At 40.9% G+C, this 18,717-nt stretch overlaps 1 protein-coding gene across 2 annotated transcripts in view; it reads right to left on the bottom strand.

The window, feature by feature from the left end:
- Positions 1-14,983, bottom strand: part of rai14 (retinoic acid induced 14) — a 52,826-nt gene extending 37,843 nt beyond the window's left edge. For both annotated transcript variants that reach the window (XM_030066060.1, XM_030066061.1), the window contains exons 1-2: positions 14,753-14,983; positions 13,399-13,472 (exon numbers count right to left, since the gene is read on the bottom strand). In XM_030066060.1, coding sequence (XP_029921920.1) covers positions 13,399-13,434 — 36 coding nt within the window. In that variant the 5' untranslated portion in view covers positions 13,435-13,472; positions 14,753-14,983. The remainder of the gene's footprint in view (positions 1-13,398; positions 13,473-14,752) is intronic.
- Positions 14,984-18,717: the final 3,734 nt, after the last annotated feature.

The raw sequence follows: 18,717 nt of genomic DNA, 5'->3' as shown, positions 1-18,717 counted from the left end.
CTTTTCATCCTCTCTGGGTCTCCAGTGAGTCCACCGACTGAACAAAACATGGAAGATACAAGACCACCGACTGTCCCGCTTCACATATTCCAAACACACCCATTGCTCCCCTATGTAGAGAGCTGTAATCTCTATGAGATTACCCACAGAGATGAGAGGTAAACCTATATAAATTGCAGAAAGAAAAGTAGGTTAGACGGGAATGAAGACACACAAACAGCACAGACATTACCCCTGTGGGAAATACCCACAATGCAGCTTAAAAGACAGGTACTGTATATCCTACATGTGAGAGAGGCATTGAGAGACAGAGGAGGGTGGTACAGACAGGAAGCAAAGGAGAGGGTGGAAGAGTGAACAATGGGCAGAAAAACAAAAAGAAACAGTGGAAGAAAGATGGAGTGACACAACTACAATAATATCTGGGCCCTTTGATCAGCAAATGGCTATTAACTTCAAACCGTCTACAACAAAGCAGATGCTCAAATGTCCCCAAATAATACAGCCTTTCTCATAGGCCACAGCTGAAACTGCTTAATGCCCTCTCCAGTACAAAACACATGCACCCACACACACACACACACACACACACACACACACACACACACACAACCTTGTATTTCTATCTTTATGAGGACGTTATATTGACTTCCATCCATTTTTACAGCCTTCTACAGCCTTCCCCTAATAATCTTAACCATAGCCAGCACATGCCTAACCCAAACACTTCACCTAACCCTAACATAACTCTAATTCTTACCTTATTTTAACCATAACCTTCACCAATAAGCCAGAATTTGCCTTTGTAGTTGTGAGGACCGGCAAAAATGTCTTCTGTTCCCGAACATGCCCCCAATCTGCTGGTTAAAAATGCATTCTGGCCCTCACAATGTAGCATTTACATTATTTAAGTACACAAACACACACATACACATACACACACACACACACACCACAATAGTTTACTGGCCTCTGAAACCCTAACTCAGAATAAGAGAGTAGACAGGACTGTTAAACAAAGACCAGATGGTTGCTCTCATAATGGAAGGCCACTGCCACAGAATATCACATGCATTTCACAACACTGTACAATCTGGCCTGCATATAAATATAACAGGGGGGAGAAAAATCTAGCATCTGTGCAGCTTTGGTTTACTTTCATTCGAGTTTCCCTCAGCATCACAGTCTCCCCCATTGAATCTCTTTTCCTCTCTCCTTCGCTCTTATGTTATTGCTTCCCCACTCGTCTGTTGCACAATTGTTCTGCGGTTAAAGGAATACTGTACTGAATTCTCTTCTACTGATGTAGTCATTGTAAATTGCTCAGCTAAATGCCTAAAATGGAAACAAAGCAAAAAAATGTAATCACTTGCTTGGTGTATTACTGTATATCCTGCAATGTGCTGGGATGAAAAAGAGAGAAATTACTTTATGTGCCTTATCTTGCGACTGGAATTCTTTCAATGAGAGCAACTTCTTGAATTTCATATGATCATTGAAGGGGCTTGAATGGGATTTTGTGTTGAAAAAAATCCACATTCCAAGGTAGAAATATAGGTGAAACTCCACAAACCTGATGGTGGAAGTGCAAGGGCTTCCGTCTGAAAATTCAAATGACCCTGCTTGTTAAGGATCTGAATGTGCTTGTTCATTTTAAAGTTAAAGAGCCGATGCAGAGGTCCAAGATAGGGCATTTATGGGGGGTTTGAAGGCCCCCCGTAAAAATAGTCCTCATGCAACACTTCCTGCTGACACAAATAGCCTTTCCTGCCCTATAAATAAACAGTGCTGCACTTGGAAAGCACCCAGCCTCGTAACACTCGAGAACTGTACATAAAGTCAGCAGAGCAGAGGCAAAATTAAGTCTCTCCTTCAGTTCTACAGTAAATGCCCTTTCCGTACCCTCACATGCACGCAGTAATCACATGTGGAAATGCACACACACACACACGTCGAGTGAAGTTAGAAAAAATTAAGTAATCCTGATTCAACTATCACTCTGTCAAGAACTAAATGTTGAACAAAAACTTTATAAAGGAGGAGGTGATGTCCCAAATGAGTCCCTTTAAAGCTATAGTCATTTCTGCCACTTAAATCACTGCGGCTAAAACAGAACTGGTACATATATCAAATGGCAAACGTTTGCAGGCAAAAACAGGTCTCGGAAGTGAGCAGCAAATCAACCAGCTCAACGCCAAAAGTCTTTCAGAAAGAAAACCTCTCATAGTTTTTACAAGTCAAGCCTAGCGCTCTCTCGATCCATCTCCTAGCATGGATATTGTTCCAGTTGTTCAGTGCAGGCCAAACTAAACAAGCCCTGGACCAAACTGGCTGACTGGTATTCTCCTTCCAACAGGATTTCTCCACTGCTCTACTCTTTCTTCCCCATCATCCCACTCTCTTTGAATACTTTACCCTTCACTCTTACCCCTAACCCTTCATCTTTCTCTCCTTTAAACCAATTCTCATTCCATTTCTATTTCCTCTTCTTTACCTCTCCTTTCTCTTCATTTTTTTTTTACAATCCCAACACACTGCCTTCCCCTCCTCCACCCTTCCAAAGCCTTTCATCTTCACTCCTCTCTTCCTCATGATCTCCCTGTGACCCTGTCTGATGCCATTGTCAGTGATTAGTCCAGTCTTGTTAAAAAAATATTGTTGCGGTATTTCTGCTGTATTTGACAGTCACAGTAGAGAGAGACAGGAAAGGCAGGAGAGACATAGAGGAGATGACATGCAGCAAAGTGCCTGAGGTCCAATTTGAACCCAGGACGCTGCGACTGGGACTCAGCCTTGGTACATGCTCTTATCCAGTGAGCCACCAGGGCGCCCCAAGTCCAGTCTTGTTGAGCACCATTGCTTCATTTACCTCTGAGCCTTGCCAACAGCTCTGCCTGTGTTGTGAGGCAAGCTACACAAGATACAATGCCATAAAATGTCACGTTCTTCAAACCCACACTCCTACACCTGGGCGCAGACAAATTCCTGCACTAACAAGCATGATCACACACATACATGCAAAATATACACATGTATTGACATGCAGATGCATTTGTGGACACACAGAGGCAGAACCAACCATACATGCACACTCAGGGGAGCACACACACACAGACACACACACACACACACACACACACACACACACACACACACACACACAATGCCACTGCAAACAAGCACATGCACGAACACACACCCACACATGCACTTAAATACATGCAAAAACATGCAGAGACACAGAGATCACAACCACCTTCCTCAGCCCTCTGTGTATTTTCTGACAAGCAAGTTTCCCTGGCTGTAAGTCTGCAGTTCATGTAAACAGGCAATAAGGAATAAAGAGACACCATGAGCTGTTCCTGCTTTAATTGGATCCAGTTCTAAACAGGCCCTAAGCCATTTTCCTTTGCCTTTCCTTGGATTACTTTGAACAAGTTGAAGTCTGTATTTTGCACATATTCATGTAAGCCTGGGTGGAGAAAACCAGGATTATAAGCACAGAGGGTAATGCAATTAACAGCTAAACTACCACTAACTCCCGAGCAAGCAGCCTAAATAGACTGGCCATGTGGAGATCCGGGAGGATTCCTCGAGGACCGGTTGGCCTCTGGGCCGGCACCAAGTCGAGCAAAAAGTGATTCAGTCAGATCACAGAAAGAGTCCCTTGCTGTGTGGCTGATGATGTAGACCAGCCAGATCACTCTGTGTGGTAGGGTAAGAGGGTGTCTGTCTTGCTCTTCTGCCAACTTTGCAGTATTAGCCCACATTGTATCTGTCCTACAGTGAACTGGCAACGACAGCATGATACTGACAAACTTGATACATCAGTTGTGACTGAGTCATCCTCACAAACAAAATGAGCAGCTAGAGGCAACAGACCAAAAAACTTGAGAAACTGAGAAAACAGCATCAGGTCCTTTGAAGTAGATATGAGCAAACGCTATCAGTGCAACAAGTATCAGTCATGTTACATTGACTTGCAGCAGGTTTGTGTTACCATTTCGCATTGTCGCTGATTTGTGGCCTCTAAATGCTGTTAGAAACATTATTAGACCGAGCATTATTATAGAATTAAACCAAGGAAATTCTTGGATAATTACAAATGAAAAAGCTTTTAATGGAGCAATAAGAGATACAACATGGCACGTCGTCCCTCTCAAAGAATCCACAAAAGACTTGGTCTGCGCAGTATTATTACAGTGATTGCAGTGACTGCATTTAAAACAACCTTTAACGTCTGATTTCAACCAGTTTTTCAGATCATTGGGCTGGAAGTGGCTCAGCTTATCCCTCTATTCAGAGTGGGTGCTCTTTTCAAAGACAGTATTTCAGCTGAGGATCTGATTCAATGCTATCCCAGTTCTTCTTTTAAACACTTTGAATATTTCTGGCCTCAGCACTAAATTTAGTGGAAAAGCAGACCTTCGATTCTCATGAGTTTTCTGTGGTAAAATACTCTGATTGCTCAATCGATGCCCCAGCTTTATTTTGAAAATTAACCGCGAAAAAACACTACAAATTTAATTCCTAACCCCTCCATCAAATATGCCTAAAAAATGCTTTTAGCTGTAGTTGTGTTTGCAGTCAGCAGAACTGAACACAACACTGGCTTCCCTTGCATTGAGAGTAAAAAAGACTTTTATTGTCGTTCTCACAATATCTCACACTCTCTTCTACTTGCTTGCTATGTTGTTTTTAGCACATTCTCTGCCAGTGACACCATGGCAGAATGTACCCAGTCTGATGGGGAAATTACTACTCTTAACTACTATACATAGACAGATATTTGGATTCCCCTCAGTAAGAAGAAAGGCTCAGCAGAACACCCACTCAAATCTTTCGAGAAACTCACGAACAGACAGAACACAAGCTGTGCTTAAAGTCCGGACAGAAACTCTATTGTTCTAAACGTTCAAAAATGAAATAAACAACAAAAAATATTGGCATTTTACATTTCCGCAAACCAAGAGTATGTTGAAATGTTAAGTTTTCAAGTCTCAAGTTATGAGTTATTAGTATTAGCGAAGATAATCTAACATTTCACAACATTAACCATGACCTTTGCCTAATCTTAACCATAGCCATTAACACTGACTAACATTTGCACTTGCATGAAAATTACAGTCACGTGACGTTGATGCTGTTTCCACCACATGAGCTATGGGTGTAATTTTTGATATACAACGTATTTATGGTTCCATGATGTTGACAATTCGATGTATTTGTTGCTTTGCTGACTCGTCAACATTTTATTCTGGCAAATGGATTGAAGTTCTACCATCAAAATACAAAATTCAGTGGAATTTGGTCATTCCAGTCAATTAATAGTTTTGATGCTGACAATTTCAAGAAATACACTGCATGTCACTTTAATGCTAATAAACAAAACTGGAGAAACACAGGATGTTTTTAGACTCAAATTAGATTATGTTGGATAATTTCATGGTGGATCGGGCTGGCCACAAATGAGACCATTAAAAGATGATCTCATTCCACGTTTTTGTTAGCTGAGACTAAACATTCATCTTAGCTGCCCTTCAGTGATTCTGAGCACTGCAGCCGTAAAGTTAAAAACTGAAAAAGATTTACAGCACTATGCTATAAATGGTGTGGCTGTGGCTTAAATAACTGCCCCTCTACGTCCTGTTGTCAAGTACCAACACACACACACATCTCACACACCTCACACAGACAGCTACCCCCCCTCAAAACAGACACTCACACACACACCCTGCTCCCAGATTAAAGCTCTGAGGGTTTACTGTCACTCTCTGCACTAATACCCTTTGCTGCACCGGGCCAGACCAAACCATCCCACGTCAAACCAAGACAAGCCGGGCCAAATCAAATAGAGCCAAGTGAAGATAATTCAGGTTGTGCTTCAGTCAAAGAGACCCACTACGACTGAAGGGTTTCAACTCCAACCTGCTGCATTAGTATTTCATTATCTAATCATTTTCTTTTTTTCCTCGTCTTTTTTGTTTTTGTTTTATGAGTGAAGAAGTATGTGATCATTTCCCGAAATGTTTTCAACTTCTGAGCCGGCAGTAATTTTGTCAGAGAATCCATGTAATGTTTTTCAGATGTTAGACTTCTACTGCTGGAATCAAACTCTTTATCTTTTCCCTGTTATACTGAGAAGCTGGAGAAATAGTACATTTTCATGCCTGTGACAATTTGTGCAGGACGCCCGCTTTCTCAAATGTAAAACCATAAGAGATGACGAGTGTGCTTTTGTTTTTGTCTTGCAGTGCACTGGATCTTTACATAACACTGAGGACCCATATTTTCTCACCAATCATGTTGCTTATATAAATTCTTTGCATTCTGAAGGTGCAAAAAAATGCTGCAAAACTGTGAAGTTACAGTTTTCGGCTCCTACACAGTGTAGGTCGTATGAATGTAAGCCATAAAAACAGCTGTGTTTGGAGTGAGAGACGAGACGGCATAATCCACACATCAATTACGCAGTGTGAGACAGCGGATGATAAGGGGAGGGTGTCTGTGTACGTCTGTGTGTATATGAGTGTGTTTGTGTTTGTGTGTGTGTGTGTGTGTGTGTGTGTGTGGAAGCGTTCAGTAATCCGTCTTAGTCTAGCAGCTGGGGAGCAGGTTTGGGTTGTGTGCCTGTGTGTAGGGCAGGGTGAGGGGGTAATACCAGGACCATTGTCAACAATGAAATACACAGATAATACGCTGCAGGATAATAGTAAGACCTCATATACACAGTGTGTGTGTGTGTGTGTGTGTTTGTGTGTGTGCATTGGTAATGTGTTTGCAGGATGACTGTGAGGGTGTGAGAGTAAGGTAACAGCCCGCGTAAATTAACCTACTGAAACTGACTCCGGTTTAGAGAAATATGAAAGTTAGTTTAAAAGATATAACTGAAACTACAGGGGTGTGAATGGCAGTCGTCTTGTCAGCATACTTGCAGAAATTTACTTGATTTTACATGGTAGAAGTCATTTCATGAGATATACACCAGATACAAACTGACGTTTTCCTTTCAGTCCCTTCATGGGGAACTTGAGTTTGAGTCAAGGAGGTGCGGGTTGACCTCTGACCTCAAGATATCTCAATGTAAATGGGAACCCATGGGGCTCCCCTTTGCAGACATGCCCACCTTGTGCTAATCTGATGCCGTTTAGGGTAAAAAAAAAACAAAACAAAAAAAAAACATGCAGTACAAAGGTGCTATTTAGCCTATTGTAAAATGGTGTATTTGTGCATACTGGGGCCTAGACTGGCCTCAAGTTGCATAAATTGGCTTTGACTGGGAAGCTGAGAGTCTTATGGATTCAATGAGCCACCTTTGATTCATGTGTGATGTTGTTAACCCCCCGTAGTAGCCATTTCATTGTACTGAGACCATTTTTTGAAACTTGACATCACTGCATAAAATGACCCATTGTGACTTTTAAGATAATCCCAGCCTCATGAAACTTTACATCCACAAACTAGAGGATAATTTGAAAAACAACAATTGCAAAAAAAAAAAAAAAAAAAATCATTATATCGAATCGCAATATTTGCAGAGTCGCCATACTTGTAGAAATGCAATACATATCAAATTGTGATAGTATCAAACTAGGAAATAAGCATATCCAGCCCTAAATGACATTAGCCACCAAAACTCCTTGGTTAAGGTTAGGAAAAAGTTATGGGTAAGGTTGGGAAATGTTTCCGGTGATGCAGCTCCGTTTCATCCGTATCTGTAAGCTTCCTGAAAATACACACAAGTACAGACAAAATGAAAGCAGAGTACGGACAAAGGGCATATCCGTATCCGTATCCGTATTTAACATTGGGTATAAATAAGCCTTTATTCATATGCAGATTGAAGAGACCAGGCTGTGTAGTTGTACGCTGCAAGGAGAAACTCCCCTTGGAGATACAGTTTAGTTAAATTGAGTGAACTAAATTGATTGAATTCAGATGGACAAATTAAGTTGCATTTTGTACACAATAAAGAGAAGCTTTTTACTGACATGATTAGGGCAGAGCACAGCAAAAGCATTTCTGACGGTGATTGTGTCACAGTTGACTGTGCAGACACAGCTGAAGGAGAAGGCGATGTCAGAATGCCTGTAAGTCTTTGTGTGGCTGTTAGCCAAACCCATTCCCAGAAACCAGATTACACCGTCTGCTTGCCTTAAACACTGCTCACACATACACACACACACACACACACAGCACCTCCCTCATTATAATGACTGGTTGCCCAAACACACATAGTCTAAAATGATCCACAAACGAAGCCCAAAATGTAAGAATGTATTCCAAACAATTATTCAGAAAGACATACACAAACAAGACTCCAAACCAGACATAACGAAAGGCAGGGAGACAGACACGGATTTCAGAACACACAGGCACAACACACACACACACACACACACACACACACATACACACACACTTAGAAGAATTCCTCTGATTCACTATGACTTTGCATAACTACACACCTGTTCATAGTGAGCGATAAAACAAAGTGTGTGTGTTATGTTAGTCCAGCAAGCAGCACAAATACAGTTCTCTTCTCAGTTAATATTTAGTGCAACATTTATTAGAGCATGACCCATATACCGGCCGGCCAATATGGGCCTATCACAGATATATCAGTAATGACGTGTATGTTGTCCGATATGCACCAATATGTTTTTTTTGTTTATAGAACATGATGAAGAAAAAGATGCTTTGGTTAAAAGGTTTAGAAATTAGTAATAAAGTTTACTGTAAAACTGTAAAATACTCCCCATTACATATCTTTGCCAAAACTGTTTGATAACCACATCTGAGGGATCACTAAAAAAATGTGCATATATGTATATACTGTCTGATATATTGACATCAGAATTGTTTTACTCTCTAATATCGGTATCGGCCCCCAAAGTCCAGTATCAGCTGGGCCCTAACATTTATACTGTTTGTTATTATGGTTGGAAATCTATGAGCACCTTTAACGTAGGCGGCATTTTCACACCACTTTGCACTGTGGGGCATTAAAAGCAGAGCATCTGAAAAAGGCAGTCTACTCAGTCTGGTGACACACTCTGTTGAGTCTGCCTGGATGCACAATTACAGCCAGTCTGCATGACATTTTCTGAAGCCAAACATATTTTTCAACAACCAAACATAACGGCAAGTTACATAATGATCCCCGATAAATAATGCCATTAAAGGATCTAGGTTTTTTTTTTCTTAGAAGATGAGCTGAATTATGAGCTGAATTATGAGCTGAGTTAATGCGGAAAACCATAGTCAGGAAAAATTCTGACCAATTTTACCGCTGCTCTTTCCAGCACTGCTCTTTTTCATGCTGTGGCCCACATGTAGAGGTACTATTTGTCTTGAGAGAGTCCCGTTAAGTATTTTGTATGGCAAAAAAAATGAAATACAGTTGGCAAAAGTTGGTAAAAAAAAAAAAAAAAAAAAAGGTTTCAATGCACTTTGTTAGTTGTCAAAATTCAGTAAGACCAAAGCCATATATATATTTCATTATTGGATACTGGGCATTATTGGGTATTGGATATTACTGTTGGACATTACATGTCATTAAAATGGTCTAGTGTGTTACCATGTGCCACCTTTTCCTGACAAAGAACACACCATCATTTTCTTAACAGGCTACAAAACCATAATCAATACTTTCTATGTGGAGATTTTTTTGGAGTATGATCCTGATGTTTTTAGACAGTGTATCTGCTGCCCTTGGTTTAAAAAAAAAAATCATCCAGCTAGCTACAAAGGCCCCTTCCATTCTCCATTCTCTCATTGTCACTTGCACAGGCTATTATAGTCCATGGTGCTTTGGAGGACCTGAGGGATGTAGAAACTTTGTCTACACTGCATGTTTTTAACCTTTCCATCCTTGTGACTGAATAAAGAAAGCACTGATGCAGCCTGCCTGACCCACACTGGGCCACAACTGTGGGTCAGGACCTAGAGTCTTAAGATCACAGCTATACTGTCCAATACACTGAGAGCAGGAAGTGTGTTTGTGTGTGTGTGTGTGTGTGTGTGTGTGTGTCTGTGTGTGTGTGTGTGTGTGTGTGTGTGTGTGTGTGTGTGTGTGTGTATGTGTGTGTGTGTGTGTAGGTGGGTGTGGGGTCCTCAAAGAAACAGATTGATAAACTTCTCACAACCTGACCTTCAGTCTCACTCATGTTTCCACTATCAGTAACAAACACCTTTGTAGTTGATACAATCCAGCAGTCTAGTGAAGAAAGCAGCACCTCTCAACATCTTCTGACTGAATACACAATGAGACATAGTGATCTGACATGACATTTATGTAGGGCCACCTGGGACCCATTCACTGCATCGGTGCATCAATAATACATTCTTCAAATGAAACTGCTTCAATCTGCAACACAAAATGAATAGAATGATCACTCTTAGTTGCCAATAATATTATTTATAGTATATATAAGGTTTAAATAGGTCTGATTTTTTTTTTTTTTCATTTAACAAGAAACAGGTTGGTTTTACACTATTGCACATCAATATAGATTTAAAAAAAAAATAAAAATATGGCTACAAATAATAAAAAAAGTACGGACTCTTGAATAATTTCCAAACATAAAAATAAATTAATTGACTTAATTTGATTTTTTATTGATTTAATTCAAAATTTTAAAATTACATATTGTCAGATAATATTCTCCTATGGCGCAATTTTTAAAGTTTCTCCCTTATTTACGCGTCATGCTCTGGAGATGTTCGAGCACGCGCTTGGGTTCCTGTTGCAGGCTCTGGAGGAGGATCCCGGGAGTGAAACGTTTAACGAAGATTTGAAATTACTTAATACCCCTGAACCCTGGCTAAAATAGTGATTCCATTACAAGTTATTTGGCACCGGCTTGACTTCATAAAAAAAGCTGTTTATGTAGGCATTCTGTTTCTCTGCTTTTGTTGAAGAATGAACGTCTTGGCTTTGAGGGAGAACATTCCTGGGCAATCTGTCACTGACACAGAAAGCCTAAAATAGAATCAAGGAGATATTTTCTTTCTATTGCCCTTGATTAGAGGGTCTATAAAAAGCAATGGAATGACTGTTGGCTCAGAGGTTAAACATGCTGCCCTGTGAGGCAAAAGATGGTCCACGGCTGTTTTGCATGCCTCAGACATTTTCATTAATTTACGCATTACCATTTTTTTTTTTACACATATAAAATGTGAATGTGGAATTCAATATACCATGTTTTTTTCCCCCAATGCTACATGCACAAAGGTATCTATGAACCTTTTGTTTAAATCAAAGCAGCAGAAGCCAAAGAGGAAACTGAACCTGCAATATGTAACAGCAATTGGGTGCTCTTTTCAAGAACAATGTTCCATGGACAGTGTTGTTTGATTTCAATCAATACATACACCCTGACATACATACAGAGAGTGGATACTACTATTGATTAGGACATTATTCATGGCTATACTAACAAGCAATATGGTTTGTGAAGCCAGAGTGAATTGTATCACATTGTTTCAGAGAAATTTATCTTAATATAAGAGAACAGCTACTCCATCACAAAACAATAAGCATAACTTCCTGTAATTTTCTTATATAATTAGATTTAGCTCAGAAGACCCCATGCACATCAATCATTATTTTTCTAGCAGACTGCTGTGCCAGTTTCACAACTCACATATGTGAATGTGTAACATCCATATCACAAAGACTTTTTTTTCCCCGTGCAATGCCGTGCTGTGATCTTCCTGTCAAAACTGTACCAGCTCAGATCACAGAGACAATGACTCACATGAATTAAAAGTTGAAAGCCAACTGAATTAATATGGTAAAGGTATGAAAATGATCAGATTTCAAACTGATCAATGTGTAAAAAAAAAAAAAAAAAAAAAAGTGTGGGGGTGTGAGGCATGTATGGCTGCAAATGGCTTTCTTGTTCCTAAGCAACAGTCGCATCCACTTGTCTTCCCTTTCTCTCACACATCGCCCACGACTGGCTATTTAGAGAGAAAAACATTTTACTGCAAAAGCATCCATTTCACATGATTGTCAACTCTTACAGTAGCTATGTGGGTTATGAACTATGAGCACTGATAGCCAAGATGACAGTTAAAAAATAAATATATGATGGATAGAGGCAGAAAGTTTCGGCTATCAGTAGTTCAGGTGTGACAGACCCATTATTTTACTCAGAAACTCAGGTGGGACAGTTTTGGCCTCCCATATGTTTAGTGAAGTTGTGATAACTGACATTTAACATGCCTTTAGGCTCATGTGGAGGCGTAGGCTGCAAAGGTGGAGACTAATAAAAAAAAAATGAGGGAGTGGGGGTGACATCATCAGTGTCCTCCACAAATCTCTACCCTCCAAGGTTGAAACTTCTCAGAGGCTGAGGAAAAGCAGGCCGATTATCCCGGCAGCACAGATGTTGATGGATGTTTTACTTGCCTTATCATAGTTTCAATCGCAATTTCAACATCATTAAAGGTGTGATGGATGTCGCGCTAATGTAAATGTCAACTGCACCGCGGGAAAAAAAGCTCCTCTCTTAGCAGGCAGGACTTTCCCGGAGTAGAAGTCTTGGTTCACTAAACTCCCATGTAATAGAGTTACGCCTGTTACAGTTTGTTGTGGTTGTAATCAAATAAAGCAGGGCTGTGCTCCACCACTCTGTCTTTTCCAGCAGTTCATGTCATCTGACCAGTGCTCACTGTCCTGCTCCACATTGAACTCTTAATTTCAAACAAAGCATCTAATTTAGCTATAGAAATCTTCACTCTATTCATCGCATACTCCCTACCTCTTTCATCCCCCAAAAATGATCCCATTGAGCCAGTACCCCACCAGACTTTTCCTGTCTGGCACTTGCCTCTGTGTCATAATGATTGCCGTGACAACAGATGACTCACACACTGTGCAGGCGCCTCACTTCCTGTGAGGGTATCTTAAACTATGACTGAATTAATGACTGTCCCAGCAAAGAAATGAATAAATCTTCCTCAAATGGCTGATTCATAGTCAACAAGATCACATTCATGTCACAGTCAGAATAAGTAATGAAATAAGTTGTCTTTCGAAACTCAATCCCTCAGAATCACTCTGATCTTAGGGTATGGAGTCAGTTCCCACAATGACTCAAACATGAATAGTGTGTATGTGCATACATGTGAATGTGTATGTGGGTGTGTTTGTGTGCTCTCTGTCTGTCTGTATGTCTGTGTCGATGTCATAGTCTGTGTATGTTGCTTTTGTGTGTGTGTGTGTGTGTGTGTGTGTGTGTGTTTGTGTGTGTGTGTGTGTGTTTTAATTCCAAATGTTCGCTATCCCTAACTGCCCTCTCTGTCTCTCTCTCTGTCTCTCTCTCTCTCTCTCTCACACACACACACACACACACACACACAGCCATGCCCGTATGTTAAAATACTTACATCGGTTTTTCTAAACTTGGCTTTGAGGCTCTTCATGTTCAGTCTGGTCCATGCAGTCTGTCGCTCAGTAAAGTCTGGAAAGAAAAATAACACTGACGGTGAACTTCACTGATGTGAGCGTCCCATGCAAATGAAGTTAAGTGTTTCTGAAGGCATTCTCAAAAAGTATCATGAGATTATCTTTCTATAAGCTACAGTTCCAGTCAAAATGAGGTGTAGATGTGCAGTGGGGTGGGAACCTGCAGCAGTGCAATATTTCAGTGTAGCCCCCAGGAGGGAGGGCTTACATTCATAAAAAATGATCAACATAACTTCCAGTACAAGTGACAAATGCAAATATGTATGGAATTTCTGTCTGAGGTGAATTAGTAATGTGTATGATCACAACGCTATTTGACAGAGTGATGGTGTTCCTAAGTTTTCATAACTACAACAATACTTATGCACTAAACTATAAACCAAACAAAATTATCAGGGTCTTATGAGTTCATTCTAATCAAAAGCACAATTTCAGCAGTTTTATGACACTTCATAGTGATCATGGTGATTTGGAATTTAAGTAATAACTATGGCATAGCCGTTTCAGTGTTACTCAGATATTTGTTTTTTTGTTACAAACGATGCACATAAGGCTGCTGCTTTTCAAGCCATTCAAATAAAAATTACCACAGTCATGAGGCAAATATTAATTCCCCAGTTGAGCTCCATTGTAAATCATCCACAGTGGGTGAATGGCATCACTTTGTATTTAATGTGTGGTAAAAGATCATTCAGCTACAGTGTAAGTGTTATTTTTCAAGTGTAAGAAGTGGAAGTGGGTCAGGAACATTTCTCTGCAATATGAAGTTAAAAATACAAAGAATGAAGCAAGATATTTGCCTGTCGTTCCGCTTAAAGGGAGCTGTGACTGAAGAAAGACAGAAAAGTTAAGGATCCAGGATCCAGCAGAGATCCTGGGCAATACAACTGCTCTCTACACAGCATGAATGTGAAGTCTAGCTACACGCAACCTTTCATAGACAAGGAGAGCTTACTTTATCGGGCACTGGCTATTTGCATACTTCCCTTAGAGCCAGCACCGCTCGTCCAAGCATGGAAACACAGACCGCACAAACTTGAGGGAAGTTGCGGCTCCTTTAGCACAAAGTAGCGAATGCGCGGGTTGTGCATCAATGTACACAAAACACATCCGAGCCTCAGATTGGGAGCAGGCTTTATTAAAACGCTCCACAACTGCGCGGCGGGACTGGACGCAAGCTGTTCAACTGATTCCCTGAAAAGCTTCCTTAATAACAACCCGCGATCACTTCCTTCAGTCCCAACTTTCACATTTGAATGTACTGGACACACTTACCCTGATAAAAGTTGCGGGAGGAGTAGAGGCATAAAGAGTCCGACACACCACCGATTTAATCAAAAATAGACTGCCAAACTGGTAAAGCGGCCAGCCGGTGCGAGCTTGAGGCGTACAGACGAACACAAGAATGCGCAAAGGAGAACAAAACCGTGCGCCCGCACACACTGGCTGCGTCGGCCCGCATACATTAAAAGTTGAGCTATTCAAGAAGCCCTGTCTCCTGCTCGGGACTCTCGAGCTCAACCACTGTTGCCCGGTTTAGGACGGTGACGTCACTCTCCCAAATGCCCCCGTGACCGGGGCGAGCGAGCTCTCCTCTGTTGTCTATGTACCCCATTCATTTTATGATTAAAGGGGTATTTCCCTCAAAACTACACACTCGGGTTTATTTGAACACAACCGAATAGAATAGAATAGAATAGAATAGAATATTCAGTGTTTCTGTATTGTAATATTTTGTAGGACTAATTCACACATTTATACATAATGCACATTGGCCTGCTTTTTGGCTTTTTTGGTACAGTTTTATCACCCACATTTTTATGTTTTTATTTTCATTCTATTTCTTATAATATCACTTAGGCTTATATTATATCCTTCTCTTGAAAAATCGAGCAACTGCAGCTGACCCAGTTTTGCCTCCAGGATCAATAAAGTATTTCTGATTCTTATTCTGATTCTGAACCCAACACAGCAGAGCAAAATAGAATAGAACAGAATAGAACGGAACAGAATAGCACAGAACGGAATTCAGCTGAGTAGAATAGAATAGAACAGAATAGAATAGAATAGAACAGAACAGAAGAGAAGAGAATAGAATAGCATAAAGCAAAAAGGAATAGAACAGAGCACAGGAGAGCAGAATAGAACAGAATAGTATAGAATAGAATAGAACTGAACACAGTAAAGCGGTATGGAACAGAACAGAACACAGCACAGTCGAGCAGAATAGAATAGAATATTCGGTACTGTTCAAGAACAGAATAGAATTGGAGGGGGGTTGAGGGCAAGACGACAAAAGATACTCCCTTGATTCTCATTTCAGACAAAAAATGTTGTTGCCCATAAACTTTAGTGGGAAGTTGAAATTGCATAATGTTGAATTGGCGCTCTACCATGAAACACAGTGAGGCAGGCAGGAACCTGTCTGTGCTCTGCTGCTGTCAGGTTGTAATGCTGATTCCATCTGGTATAGAGTAGTGACAGGCTGATTCAACTCTGTCACTTTTTCCATGGCAACACACAAAGAACATGTCTATCTATCTATCTATCTATCTATCTATCTGTCATAGGGTAAAAGCATTAAACAAGGTAGACATCATTCCACAACTTTTAATGTGTTGAATAAATACTTTCCAAATGTTTTGGTCAATATCATAGCTAAAAACATTTCTAAATGACTCTGAGCAGTATCTTTCTGTCTTCCTTGGCATTATAAGAGAATGGGAAGGCAAAGGTGGGAAAGAGAGACAAGACTTTGTTTTGTGAGCTGTTATTCATTAAATGGTACGGCACACAAATCTATGTTTCTTAGCCAAGGCCTAACCCTTTATATTACCTTTGGATGAAACAGGAGCTGCTGAGTCTAGTTTGTGCAGGGGAGAGAAGAAGGCAGGCGGTGGTGTGGAGCCCCAGAGCCTCACGAGAGTGACATCTGCTGGAGGACTGTGATCTAAACTCCTCATGGCTTAATGGGTACTCTCTATCTCTGTGTGCAAGTATGTGTGACCATGTGTGTGTACATTTGTGTGTTTGTGCATGTGCATTTTTGCGTGTGCTTTCATGCGCTCATATGCTCACAAATACACACACAAATACACACACATGCTGATGACCCAACGATGACCAAAAGGCTCCTCTCAGGCAAATCTAAATCATATAAAAAGGGCAGAGAAACACCTTGGACAGGTAATGGTCCATCACAGACATAGGGTATTTTTAGAGTCAATACAATGGAGGGAAAAAGGATATCCGGATTTTTAATAAATAAATAAATAAATAAATAATGCCCCCAGTAATTTCTATGCTTTGGTCATGCTGACCTGTCATTAGTTACTCCTTTTAGACTCTCCAGTCCACCTGACCTCCATGTCTTCAGACTGCGGGGGGAAATGAAAGCATCCAGAGGAAACTAACATGAACATGAAGAAAACAGAAATGACCAGGGCTGGCAAGTGTCCCAGGACCTTTTTGGTCTGAGGTGACAGTGCCAACGAGTGACCCTGGCTCCAGAGTGAAGTGTCTCTGTTTCCTGCAGGTAACCTTGGTAGACATTATCAATCTGACAACCCAAGCTTCATCCAGTAATGGAGAAAAATGCAAAACAAATCCATAGTATAAATTGAAATTGTGATCTGTGTCACTCCGTGTTTCTGTCTCTGGTTTTGTACCCCTCAGGATGAAAACTCATATGAAACAGTTTGGGAACCCCTCTTAATTTTTTGGATTTTTGTTCACCTTTAGCTGGTACTTCAAAGAAGCAACTTCCTTTTCATATATGACATACCTTAGCGAAACAGATGTATTTCAGCAATGACGTTTTCTTTATTGGATTAACAGGAAATATGCAATAGGCATCATAACAAGATTAGACTAGTGCATATATTTGGGCACCACAACAGAAAAATGACATCAGTACTTAGTTGAGCCTCCTTTTGCAAAAATAACAGCCTCTAGACACCTCCTGTAGCCTGTGATGAGTGTCTGGATACATGATGGAGGTACACTATATTACCAAAAGTATTCGCTCACCTGCCTTTACTCATACTATGAACTGAAGTGCCATCCCATTCCTAACCCATAGAGTTCAATATGATGTCGGTCCACCTTTTGCAGCTATTACAGCTTCAACTCTTCTGGGAAGACTGTCCACAAGGTTGAGGAGAGTGTTTATAGGAATTTTTGACCATTCTTCCAAAAGCGCATTGGTGAGGTCACACACTGATGTTGGTCGAGAAGGCCTGGCTCTCAGTCTCCGCTCTAATTCATCCCAAAGGTGTTCTATCGGGTTCAGGTCAGGACTCTGTGCAGGCCAGTCAAGTTCATCCACACCAGACTCTGTCATCCATGTCTTTATGGACCTTGCTTTGTGCACTGGTGCACAGTCATGTTGGAAGAGGAAGGGGCCCGCTCCAAACTGTTCCCACAAGGTTGGGAGCATGGAATTGTCCAAAATGTTTTGGTATCCTGAAGCATTCAAAGTTCCTTTCACTGGAACTATGGGATGGCACTTCAGTTCATAGTATGAGTAAAGGCAGGTGAGCGAATACTTTTGGTAATATAGTGTATTTTTGACCATTCTTCCATACAAAAGCGCTCCAGTTCAGTTAAATTTGATGGCGCTCGAGCATGGACAGCCCACTTCAAAACATCCCATACATTTTCGATGATGTTCAAGTCAGGGGACTGTGACGGCCATTTCAGAACATTATACTTTGCCCTCTGCATGAATGCCTTTGTAGAAGTTGAATTGTGTTTAGGGTCATTGTCTTGTTGGAATATCCAACCCCTGCGCAACTTCAACTTTGTGACTGATGCTTGCACATTATCCTGAAGAATCTGTTGATACTGGGTTGAATTCATCCGGCTCTCGACTTTAACAAGGGCCCCAGTCCCTGAATTAGCCACACAGCATGATGGAACTGCCACCAAATTTGACAGTAGGTAGCAGGTGTTTTTCTTGGAATGCAGAGTTCTTCTTTCGCCACGCTTTGTGTTATGACTAAATAACTCATTTTTTGTCTCATCAGTCCAAATCACTTTTTCCCAAAATGAATCTGGCTGGTCTAAATTAGCTTTTGCATACTCCAAGCGACTATACCTGTGGCATGGGCGCAGAAAGGGCTTCCTTCTCATTACCCGGCCATACAGATGTTCTTTCTGCAAATTGCGTTGAATTGTGGAACGATGTACAGATACACCATCTGCAGCCAGATGTTGTTGCAGGTCTTTGGAGGTGATCT

Source organism: Myripristis murdjan, chromosome 12 (assembly GCF_902150065.1).
Source record: "Myripristis murdjan chromosome 12, fMyrMur1.1, whole genome shotgun sequence".
Taxonomy (NCBI): Eukaryota; Metazoa; Chordata; class Actinopteri; order Holocentriformes; family Holocentridae; genus Myripristis; species Myripristis murdjan.
The sequence above is the reverse complement of the archived record's forward strand: the minus strand, read 5'-3'. Positions and strand labels throughout refer to the sequence as shown.